This window comes from Pisolithus orientalis, assembly GCF_024613125.1.
Source record: "Pisolithus orientalis strain OTSU chromosome Unknown F5J12scaffold_37, whole genome shotgun sequence".
Lineage (NCBI taxonomy): Eukaryota > Fungi > Basidiomycota > Agaricomycetes > Boletales > Pisolithaceae > Pisolithus > Pisolithus orientalis.
Window position 1 is genome coordinate 162385 of NW_026260818.1, and position 12069 is coordinate 174453.

Below are 12069 nucleotides of genomic sequence, written 5' to 3' on the forward strand. Positions count from 1 at the left end.
TGCATCTGGTGTTGCTATTCAGCATGCACCATAATGAAATCAGTAAATGACAAACCATCTGGTCAACATTAAGTTGGAACCCACTTTGGAGCCCTGCCATGGCCATCTCCACAGCATTCTTCATATTTGCTGAGTCAGTCTTGATCTCCTCGATCCCATTTAACACCCTGTAGTTGGTCGCCTGCTGCCAGATTCACAGGCAAAGGTCACCAGTCTGCAAGGTCTTGCTGACCTGGGCATGCAGACAAATATCAGTATGAACATTAATCATCAAACACAGCACTTACATCAATGAGCATGCTGAGCTCTAAGAACTGAGATGCCTTGAGTTCAAACTTGGTTGCGACTTTCTGCACCCACAGCTTCAGCCACTTGACCTCCAGAAGCTCAATTCCCCTGTCAACATTGTCAGACATGGAGGATGTGTGTGTGTGAGCAGGGGTTGTTGGAGCATCCCTGACACCACTGCCATATGAAAACTGGCTTTGGAACTCATTGTCAGATGCCCTTGACATTGGATGCAACACATCAGAACCTGGAAGACCAGGTGACACATCAGATGCATCAGGAGTCATCACATGTGTTGCATTCAAGACATTGGGAGTCACCTGAGACATGTCAGTCATGTGCAATGTGGTCACCTGTGAAAGGCATGGTGTTCCTTGACATGTGGGTTGAATCTTCTATCTTGACCAATTACACAAAGGTTACCTGTCATGCTCCAATGCGAACCTGAGCTCTGGTGTTGGGAAGCTTTTTCCCAGATCTTCAAAGGCAAGATAGTGGCCATATTGATTGTGCTGCTGTGACATGGACTGATCTGTATGAGAACTTGATTGCAAGGGTTAGAAAAAAAAGAAGGGGGATGACTCATCTTATATGAGGTCCAGGTATTGGGGCCTAACCAAACAGTGTCATCTGTTAAAAAAATTGCACTGTCAACAATTTCTGAGAGGTTGATTGACACTCACCATGCAATATTGAGTCACATGTAATGCACAGTCATGAGGAATCTGCATCTCACAGTCAAATGTGTGGATTGACCAGTGAAGATGTATGGACTTACCAGTCTGATGGAACACATTGATAAAGCATGTCGGTACTGCCTGGGACATGCTTCTAGGAGGTTGTTTTGTAGTGTTGGCTCACAAGGCTTTCAGCATCTTGATTTTCTGTGCATTGAACTCAGCAGCTGCACCAGTGTGGATTGCCCAATCACAATCCAACTGTTGTACTGGAGTGTGGAACCATTGCACATGAGAGGCATCACACATCTGTGCAGTGTTCAGTATAAGGTCCAAGGGTTTATGGTGCTCAATCCATTTCACAGTCTTCATCATTTTCTCATGTTCTTTGTAGACCAATACTGTAGATGAACCAGTGCATCCATGTCCTGCACAATTGTGCTGGACATTGACACAACAGATAACAGCCTGGAATGAAGCATGATCAGAACAAAGTCCATACAAAAAAAAGCCCACTTACTGTCACTGGTAACATGACCCAACCCAGTGGCTGAATGCATGGCAGGTGATAGATATCTGTGGAGCCAGTCACTTTGAACATCTTGAGTAATAGCCAGTTCACTTGATTGCACTGTTGGGCTGGTGAGTGACAAATCTGAAGAATTTCATGAAGAGATCTGATGAGGGGGAGTTTGTGGCCAGCAGCATGAGGCTCTCATGCAAGGACAAAGTCTCCAAGGTGGCATATTTCACCATTTGTTGCAATGATGGAGTGACAAGTTTGATAAAGATGACATTTGACCCAAGGCAGTGCATATGGGACCCATAATGCCATATTTGTCTTCTCAAGTGGCCATGGATGTGTCTTGTCATGCACACATGAACCTGGCATGCAAATGATATCACTAAGTTTGTGTATTCCACAGAAGCATGATTGACTCACCAGCTTCAAGGGGATCTCTATCATCTGTGAGCCTGAAGTAATCTGCAATGATGTTGCAGAACATTGGGATGTCAAAGGCTGGTCAGTGACTTGACCCCAGAGCCAGGCACCAGCCACTCATGCTCATTATCGCTGTAGGGGAGTTCAGTGAGTCCTCAAGCATGGAATTTACCACTGGACAAAAGATGGCAGACACAATTACATCATGCCATTCCACAGGCAATGTCTCAGGAAGGCACTTGTCTGTTGCTGTGAATACTGTGGTCATGGATCATGGCATTGTAAGATTCAAACCCTTCTGTAGCAAATAGGATTGCAGGACCAAAATGCTGGATGTGGTCAGGGAGGTGCTGAAGAATGTGAAACTTTGGCTTATTGAACCATTGTGGCATCCAGTGGGCTGTGCAGTTGAGGAAGTGGTCAATTGCAGCACACAAGTCAGCCTAAAAGTACATTAGTTGTGCTTGGTCTTAGCAAAAAGTTGATGTATGACATACCAGGTGCCTGTTGATGTTGTCAATGCATGGTTGCCAAACAAGGGGGACCAGAGATGATAGCACCAGAAATGCTTCATAGCACTCATGCAGAACAAGGTCATAGAGTACAAAGGGTGCTGCTTGGCATATGGCATGGAAATCATGTCCAGTGAGAGACCCAGCATATTGAATGAATGTTTGGGCTGCCAATGGAGGGACGCCAAGTCCTGAGGTATCAAATGATGCCAATCAAACCTGGAGCTCTGCTTTTTGATCATCATTCATCCTGGAGATGGCATCATGCCAGAAATACTTCATGAATCTGAGTAAGATGAGATGCAGGACTTCCACAGGGGTGTCTTGATGGGGATCAAGGCCTGAAGTTGAGTAAGTGAGTGATGAAATGATGTGACCAATGCAGAGGATTCTTACCTTTGATCCTCCAAACAGGACTCATGAATTCTTCCACTGAATGGCCTTGCATAATTGCATTGACAGTGTCAGTAAATCCATCCATTCCCACATGAATGCCTTTGACACACTTGAGGATCTGCTTGACAAACATGTCCATGTATGTATCTTTAATGCCTGTGTCAGTCTTCATTTTCACATATCATGTCTTGCCCATGCTGCTGGTGACTTCATGGAACATGCTACAGAGTTTCTCCACTGTGTATTGCCAGGTGCAAGTGTGTTGGCCTTGAGCATGTTGAGACATCAGTATACCTTAACCTAACAAATTGTATACTTACTCCAAGGAAATGCCTTGCTCAATTGACAAGACCTTGCATTGTCTCCAAGCAGCAGCCCTTGCCTTTCAGCTGTTGTGTGACACCCTCATGAGTGGACCTGTCCAAGTCAGTCATGTGTGATGCAGTTTCAATGGAACAAGTGTTGTCATCTGGTTGCAGTGCCTGTGGGTGTTCACTTGATTCTGCCCCTACCCCTTGCACCCAGCAATTGTGACAAAAAAATTTACCCTGCAGACCAACATGGCATGCAAGTTCACTCTGCATCAGATTGTCACTGAGCATCACCAGGACAGCAGGGATCATGAGAACCATCTCCCTTGCTTCTATGTCCCAAGCCCAAATGCCATGCATTTGTGCATGTCTGTAGCACAATGTGGTGAAAGCCTGACATGGTCAGAAGGGTTGAAATAAACTTACTTGAGTTGGGCCACAATACCATCAAGCATTTCTAGGGGGGGAGTGATGTTAGATGCAGCAAGGAAATGGATGTTGCTCTCTTTGTGGACCAGAGCATGTGGGAGACCAGCTGCAGTGAAGAGAAACAAGTTGTGTTTGTTCTACTTCTTCGACATATTGCCAGAGGTGTCATCACAATAAAGCCATATCATGTAACTGAGGACATGGTGCCCCTTCATGCATGCATGCCATATATTCCCAACCACAGGATCAGTCAACATCCATGGGAGGACACCATGTCCTCTTGTCTCTATCAAACCTAATGCACACTGAGTCTGAAATGAACAGAGGGGAAGGATGGGTGCCATACACACCTATGATATTGCATGGGTTGGGTTGACTGTCGATCTGATGTGTTTGAAGCAAGTGTGGAAATGAGAGGAGAAGACTGCTCACCAGCACCTCAATGGTATCATATGTGTGTATAACATATCCACATGTGTGACCACTCATGATGGAGTGAGCTCACCATGTGCAGGCCCAATACTTGAGCTCAAAGGGAGGAGAAGTTAGTAATGCAGAGGGTTTTGTATACCAGCACTTGGGAACAACCATTGTGCCATCCATCAACTTTGCCAGCTCAAACACATAAAAATCTTGATGGCCTTTGTGATTCATAGGTGTGGCAACAGTGGGATCAATCTCATACAGCCACCTCGTCGCTTGCCATGGCTGGTCGAGTTGCCCCCCAGCATCTTCAGGGTAATGGCAGATATGTGGGCAGACACATGGGTTCACCATTTCCTGCAAGGGTGCACTGTTATCAGTTAACGAATCACAAGCTAAAAAATGAACTTACTTGTGCAATGATAGAAGGCAGGTGGTTGACATAATAGATATGGCCAAGCACACCTTGATAACAGACTGATGGAATCCCATATTGGGCCTGGAGGGAATTGTCAATATCTTTGAGCATCTTTGTGGAGGGAACATTATCAACTCCAAGGATTGCAAGTCCCCAGAGGATGACCTGAAGTTGCACATCTGAAAATAACAAACACAGGAGGTGCTGTAGAATATCAAGTATGCATGTCTGTCAATCAAGTGAAATGATGCTCTCATTATATATGAAATGACATACCTGTTTATCAGGGCCATGGGAACCATGCAGGATTTGCAGGTGCAGCATCACCTGCACACTGAGATGAGCATGTCACACCTGGCTGAAGTGGCTCTGTGGAAGGATCAGTGCATTCAATAACCTGTGACAAGTGTATATCGCTTCTTACCTGGACAATATTCTTCACCTTTGACATTGGGGGAGTTGGACACATCTTCATCAGAGGAGATTGCATCATCACCATCAGCCAACCATGCAGCCAAGCTGCTGGCCATCATTGTTAGTTGCTCATCATGTGCAGATGGTAAATAGAGCTGTTCATGGTCAATGGCATCCCAGTCAAGTTGAAAACTACCATCATTATTAGAGGGAGTAGCCACCCATGGCATGCCATGAGGAGGGGATCCTGATTCTGAGAAATCTGCTAAAAGGTTAAGCAGGGGCAAGGTCAGGTCAGGTCAGGGTGGGGAACTCAAAGGGCAAAGATGAGGGGATAGAAGGTGGCCAACATTCTCTTGATGGAGGGTGGTTTTCTCATGTCATCAAGCAGAACAGACATCTCACCACTTGTCATCCTTGCAGGCAAGGCATGACCACTTGTACTGGTTGTGACCAATGCCTGTTGCCCAGACTGTTCACATCATTTGTGGAGTCAATGCATTGGCAATGCCAATGTGACATGGAGGCCAAGGCTTAGATGTAGTAACCCAAAGTAATCCAGAGTTAGGGGTGGGACTTACACTTGGGATGTGCAAACTCTTCAGTCATTGCTATAATATGACAGTGAGAGTTGAACTTTGCAAAAAAAAAGTACATTAAGCACTGCTTCCAAATGTCAAGATGCATTTCACTTGCATCCACTACAGTTTCAAAAAAAAAAGTCTTTAAGATTGTGTCTAGCCCAAACCATAGTGAAAATGCTATCCAACCTAATCAGGACTGTGTCAAACTCATGTTTCACATGATGCAGTTCCACCTATTTCTCAGACTTAGTTTGTTTGTGTCACAAGAGTGGCCATGTAGATCCCCATAATTCACATGCAAGATTTCAATGTCTAAAGATCATATACCACTCACTGTCAACTCCTCTGTCTCTGCAGCATCTCCCCACCCTCATTTGCAAGTACACATCATGGCAGCACATTGGCATCAAGCTTGGACAGGCTAATCCTACAATCCTACATAATTATATGCCTACAATTCATTGCCACCATGATTTGAATTGGACTATGTTTTTGGGAGGATCACAGTTGCTGAAAAATGTGTGACAAATTTCAAGGTGATATCTCCTTGAGGTCTTGCACATGCAGCATACATTTATAAGGGTAACAATGGTGATACAGCCAAATTCTATGTTACTGTGGGATGCCTGGTATTTATTAATTTATTGATGGAATCTTCGATAAAAAGGCATCAAACACGTCCTTGTCTGGTTGCTCCTCAAGATTACGGTCGAGTTCCACAATTGTCTTCTCTGCAACCTGCCTAGCAGTCTCTGAAGGTGCATCTTCCAGATCTAACTGAGCAAGCTCTTTATCCCCCTTGAAATCATCACGAGTGTGGAGTCTCTTCCAAAGAAAGATCGCCAGTCTCAACACAAGATTGTAGTTGTTGATGTTGTCAGGCACTTTAGGGTAAGCCAGAAAATACCTCTTCTCTTTAGCACATCCACGGGCATCAACTTTGGCCCATGAACACAGGAATCCTCCTTTTAGCAACTCGCCATCCTTGTACTTCAGGGAAATCCAGATGAATACACAGATCAACGATCCATATCATGGCGGTATGGGTGCTCCACTCTGCCATCCTGGCCATTTTTCTCGAAGAGATCAATCGCCATGAATGGTATCGTTCCAGTCGGCTCGTTACCAGATGGGTTGGCAGAACTTGCTAAAGATGAAAGGTCATAATCATTTAAGACGCCCATCACCTTGCCGTCCACCCTATAGTACATCAGGTTTCCAGAGCTCACGATGATGGATCCCCTCCCTCCAGAGGGCATAGTGACCTAGAATAGAATGACTGTCAGAACCAAGACACCGCAAAAACAAAGCGGGGGCTTACACAAAACACACTGCCACCATGCATCGACCAGTTCATCACCTTGGAGCTCTTTGATTGGCAAAAGCTTCTTGAATACAAGCAGGACGAGCCTCCAGCTGCCTTTCTCAGGGTTCTTGAGGCCAAGAGCACGCCTAATTGTAGATGTGGAAACCAGAAACCTCTTCGACAAGAGCAAAATCGGCACATGTCCTCGGACATCCTCGAATTTCTTCCCAGCTTCCTTGACACGTTCCAAAATTTCATCCACTGTGATTCATGCCTCCTCCGTCCAGTAAATTTTCACCACCATGCCGTCGACCATGTCCGCTGGCTTCTCCTGCTTTAGTGCCTCACAGTTGACGTCCATAACACGAGTCCCTCGTCCTGCCAGCCGCAGTCTGATGTCTCTCTCCCTGTTGTCCAGTTTCAGCGTTCTTCCGTCGACCTTGATAGTGTGAGGCTGCAATGTGGTCGCCTTCCAGATGCAGTTTAAAGGCTGTGTTTCGATCCCAGTCCTCCAAATTGAATCGCTGGAGAGCATATAACAACACCAGAAAGCGAGGGAGATCTTGAACAAAATTGAACCCTGCCACACTGATGAGGCCTTGGTGGTTGTAATACCAAATCCAAACGTTGTCGCCTGAAAAGCGTCCAGCGCAATCCACTCACTAGTGAGAAAAAATACGCACTTATAACAATACAATTGAAGGCATGCTTCGCCGCAATATTGGCGGACTGTATCTCAGCAGCATACAGCACTGTCTGAATTGTTACGTGTGCCCCGGGCTCCTCCGTCCTAGGTCGCTTGCTCATGCGAGACTCAGAATCAGCCCCCAACGTGCGTTTCCTGGATGCCATTTGAGTGCTTTCCTGAGTGGTCTTGCGAGCTGATCTGCGTACTATTGGCTGCATGTTAAGCCTGACCAAGCAGTGTAGTTCCATTACTTACGCGGAGCCTGTTCTACGAGTGTCGCTCGCTCAGCAACAGGAGCCTCTTGCAACTCTGATTTGTCAAGTTCATTTCCATCTTTTCCAACCTTCAAAAACTTTGGTTTGGAAGCTCAGTACTTTGACACGAAGTATTCCTTGGGAGGAGACCTCATTTCCGACTTGGATCGCTTCAACTCGAAGACACTGAGCACATCCTTCCACGAGCTCACCGTGGGTGTCTTATCTTGGCCTATCATCAATACATGCTCAGTCCCAGCTGCTGAGTCTAGCATCTGTAAAATACTCGGAGTAGTTTGCGAATGGAAGAACGATGATATCTGGTTTGCGTCTCGAATTATGCCCTTCAAAGAACATCTGTACTTCCTTGCTTTCCTCTTCACGCATACCATCGATCTTCAGCCTCTTCAGGTGCACAAGAGCAGTGTTGGACGCCAGGACGAAGGACTGGTACAAGTCATCCTCCTGTTTACACGCCGTGCTGGTATAAGATGTTAGCAGAGAACACTGGCATGAACACCAGCATGCAAGTCATGAAACTTACTACTCTATGAGAGCCTTCCTGATATCTGAGACCGGGAATCCCTTGATATCTTGGGTGTGCCCATTACATATGGGCAGAACTTTGTTGATGCATCTGTCTAATAGAACATGGCTATTCAAGTCGATAAGGTCATCTGACGTCTTCGAAGCCCGCCTCAATATGTACTCGAGCATGTCATCTGCCCCGCATTGTTGTGCTTTGCAGACGTCTTCCGCAATCGAAGGCATCAGATCGTTAATACTTGATTAGTGTCATGAATCAGGTTTATTTCGATGAGGACGGAAGTGGACGAACGCACGGAACGCTGTCGATATCGAGGTATCCGCTCTCCGAAGAGAGGCCTTGGTTGCTTGGAGTCAATTTGAAGTAGGTTTGTCGCAAATTTCTTGGGCACGTGATAAGAACCTTATAATACATGTTAAGGGTGGCTGTTCACACTTCCAGTTATAAGCCATGCCAATGCCACCCATGTGTCATTGAAAGATTGCCAAAAATGGGTATTTGTACATAATATTTTACACATTTGCACTATATCTTAGATAAAATATCACATATTTGCTATAATCTAGCCAAACCTGACCATTATAATGGCAAGTGGTCCATTACACGCTGCTTACAATGGGGGCACGTGACAATGGACCAAATAAATTTGCGACATTGGCATCTGGAGCGGTGCGTGCGCGTGGCGGGGGAAGACCTTCCACTGCTGCGACGCCAGGATCAGACATGGTCACTGGCAGGTAAAGATTCGCATTAAATGGGCACTAGCGTTGTGTCGTGATGGGAGCCTGGAGGTTGAACGTTAAACGTTGAGTACTGAGTGGCAAGAGTCGTGCCATGCTCGTCACTGTCTGCAGATGCACGGGTAGCCCGCTGACTAAGCGGAGGGATGCGCGTGCAGAGAGTGAGGGTCGGGCAACTTGTGGGCTGCAGTGTGGACAAAGAACACTATCATGCTAAGGAACGTCGTGCAGACTAGTTGGAGCCACATAATTGGATGTGTGCATGTCGTGGACAGTGGCGTGCGCCACTTGTGTGTCAACGGCGGTGCCGTGAGTTACGAGTTTATACGACGGGAGTACGCTTTTGAGCGCGTTATGTTGCAGCTTGACTTCAGTGATCGGTCGGTATACCCTAGACTCGGGTCGTTGTTTGGTATGTTGCACTAGCTCAGTTCGTGACACCAGTTACATCATCTACCACCCAGCGTAACAAACCATTCTCCCTAAACTTCTCAGGGTGTGACAGCGCACCTCAGCGCATCCTCCGACAGTAGACTCGCCCTCGCTCAACACGTATGTCTACATTGGCAATGTCGTAAAAGGGCGGAGACCCCCTCTAGAGCAGCAAATTTTGTCAGAACACGCACTGTGGACTGGCCCGAGGCCATTTGGCTTGTGGACGGTCGTAGCCGGCACCCGCAGTCACTACCTATTGGACGAGGACACCGTTGAGGCGATGGTACGGGCGGTCACTATGTGCATTCACATTGTTGTAGACGAGACATGAATTCTTCCGCGGTTTCCTTGTTATCATTCGTGCGGTGATCAATTGCTCTTGGCTTCCCTCCTAGCAAAGGAAAGGCCTCCCAGTTTTCGGTAGGCTTTTTAATGACAGAAGTTTCAGATGAGAAATGACATTATCTCCGAGCTTCAACGAAGAAACGCACGTCATCTCCACTACCAGATACTAGCCTCACGCAAACTAGTATGTGCTGAAGATCGGACAGCAAATAGTCCGCTTTGCAAGTATTCTAATGCGGTAATGATGCAGGACTCTTCCTGAGTTATGAACTTGGCATATGAATCAGTATGACGGCCGCCGCCGGACCATCCTGATGTCAGGACTTCACATCTCTGCATACTACATCTCTGCAGACCATGTCAATAATGTCTGTACATCGACCTTTTCTTTGGACTGGAAGCATCCAGGAGCATCCAGAGGGCTTTTGGTATTATTATGCATCGTTAGCCTTCCCCTTTCGTACTGTATACCAGGCATCCTTCCGACGACCCGGCAAGCTTACTGGGGGTTCGCGATGCACGAGGAAATGGCTTTGCTATCATCATATGATACGAAAATAACTACAGGTCCCAGGAGATTTTGCGTTGATCTTCTACCGACAAGCTCCTTAGTTTGTGCCCTTATTAGTGTCGAGTTTTCCGCCTGCGAGTGTCTCCTCCAAGAGGTCCAAAGCAATTGACGCCGATCCCCAAGAGGATTGGAAGCCCATACCAGCGTGCCTGCACAGAATCGGAGATTCAGAAGCATCAGCAGCAGCGTGTGTTAACTTACCCATAATTGTATACAACCGGAATTTTGGTCTGGGGACTGGCTTCGAACCATTCCGCCTCCAGTCGAATTCCACCCTTCCTACCAGGACGAAGACCACAGCCTTCCTCTACGATAAGGGGTCGAAGATCGTCTATCGTTGGCATCCGTTCCGCGCGGACTTCCGGCGGTGCAAGTTCAGGACATATGGCGAGAACTCCTGCCAATACATAGCTTCTGTCTTCCTCTCGGGGTACGGGGAACCTGCAAAGGAGAATGGTGATAATCGAAAAGTAGATGTCCGTGTCAGCAGGAGATTTACCAGTCGTTTGCCACTCTGATTCCTCCCACCAGGACCTACATGAGAGAATGTTACTTGGCTTCTTCCATGGTAGCTTTGGATCACACTCACATCACCAGTGACTCTAGGCATCATGTAGAAGTATGATCCGTCCGCACATGACAGTGTTCTGCCATACTTCACCCATGGTGCCCTCAGAGCGATAGTTTGTCCGCGAACGGGGTAGACTTCCTTGTCTTCGATACCTCCGAGGAAGCGGGCTCCGAGACCAACACAGGCAACTATAGCATCAGGTTTCTGAGGCAAGCCACTGATACCGCCTTGCATCGCCTGGCTAATGTGCTGTAACTGTGCACGTACAATCGTACCTCCGTCGGTTAAGAAGCGGTTCAGGAGCCAATTGAGGTATACAGGTGGGTACAAGGTGAAGGTGGTGAAGGTCCAACCGTGGGTCGCTCCGGGAACAAGTTCGTTATTAGAAACGGATCTGAACTACAGCGGAAATAGCGTCAAAACCATTAAGCAGTGCTGCAAAATGACTCACTTCTGGCATGTAATCAAGCCATTCTGTAGGGTCCACTCCGTCAGATCTGAATTCTGTGTGGTAATGTCGAAGGAAACATCCTTGTATTGGTCTGCCATGTGCCGAATCTTTCCACATGATCTCAAAGGTCTCCTTATCCATCTCTAAGACTGCAGTTAAATCTCGATTGTCAAATCTCTTCGGAAAGAAAGGTCACCTCGTTGACGCTTATCATCAAAAGCCGCACTGACATGATGTGCACCCTGGCTAAATATGTTAGTAACTCAAATTCCGCTGTTCATTGCGACTTACGGCCCAGTGGCTGGTGTATCGTATATTCTTTGAGTCAATCGGGAAGGTCTCGGCAATGATCGTAACTCGATAACCACCCTTTTCCTGGATTCTAATGGCGGTGGACAAGCCTACGACCCCTACAAGCTTTCAGTATTAGTGCATAATCATAGAGGACATGGAAGATGACGAACCTGCCCCGATGACGACGATGTCTTTGGTCGCCTCACTATCTCGCTGCATCATTATTGATGTAAGTCCAGCAAGAATCCCCGCCAGGGGCCACGCTGGACTGTATTGGTACCTGCCCCTGAAAAGGTAGCTGCGAGTCCCAACGTTGGCAGACCTGTCTACGCATCTTTCATAAGAAATTCTGGGCTCAGCTGTATCGTGTATAGTAGCAGGAAACAATGCAAAGCTTGTCGACTTTTGCCCCTGTACTACAGCAATATTAGGATGTGATTCAAGTTGTTGCCTTTTCTTCCCATTATCCTTA

At 46.8% G+C, this 12069-nt stretch overlaps 4 protein-coding genes across 4 annotated transcripts; all 4 read right to left on the reverse strand.

Annotated features, from left to right (window-relative positions):
* Positions 1 to 1250: 1250 nt before the first annotated feature.
* Positions 1251 to 1436, reverse strand: F5J12DRAFT_697069 (uncharacterized protein; the record flags this gene model as incomplete). Its single annotated transcript, XM_051740444.1, has 1 exon — positions 1251 to 1436. A coding segment is annotated over one exon (186 nt), but the record flags the coding sequence as incomplete, so codon positions are not given.
* Positions 1437 to 2633: 1197 nt separating this feature from the next.
* Positions 2634 to 2988, reverse strand: F5J12DRAFT_896201 (uncharacterized protein; the record flags this gene model as incomplete). Its single annotated transcript, XM_051747921.1, has 2 exons — positions 2634 to 2761; positions 2817 to 2988. 2 exons carry the CDS (start codon positions 2986 to 2988, stop codon positions 2634 to 2636), a joined length of 300 nt encoding a protein of 99 aa, XP_051596573.1.
* A 3043-nt stretch (positions 2989 to 6031) lies between these two features.
* On the reverse strand, positions 6032 to 8604 carry F5J12DRAFT_958035 (uncharacterized protein; the record flags this gene model as incomplete). Its single annotated transcript, XM_051749896.1, has 12 exons — positions 6032 to 6385; positions 6451 to 6595; positions 6625 to 6660; positions 6728 to 6936; positions 7000 to 7225; positions 7281 to 7335; positions 7385 to 7594; positions 7645 to 7732; positions 7856 to 7918; positions 8007 to 8124; positions 8188 to 8427; positions 8486 to 8604. 12 exons carry the CDS (start codon positions 8602 to 8604, stop codon positions 6032 to 6034), a joined length of 1863 nt encoding a protein of 620 aa, XP_051596574.1.
* A 1714-nt stretch (positions 8605 to 10318) lies between these two features.
* F5J12DRAFT_772686 (uncharacterized protein) lies at positions 10319 to 12009 on the reverse strand (the record flags this gene model as incomplete). Its single annotated transcript, XM_051742270.1, has 8 exons — positions 11768 to 12009; positions 11595 to 11713; positions 11500 to 11545; positions 11304 to 11446; positions 10871 to 11251; positions 10781 to 10815; positions 10483 to 10722; positions 10319 to 10430 (listed from the first exon to the last, which is right to left on the reverse strand). Exons 1-8 carry the CDS (start codon positions 11817 to 11819, stop codon positions 10319 to 10321), a joined length of 1128 nt encoding a protein of 375 aa, XP_051596575.1. The 5' UTR covers positions 11820 to 12009.
* Between the last annotated feature and the right edge of the window lie 60 nt (positions 12010 to 12069).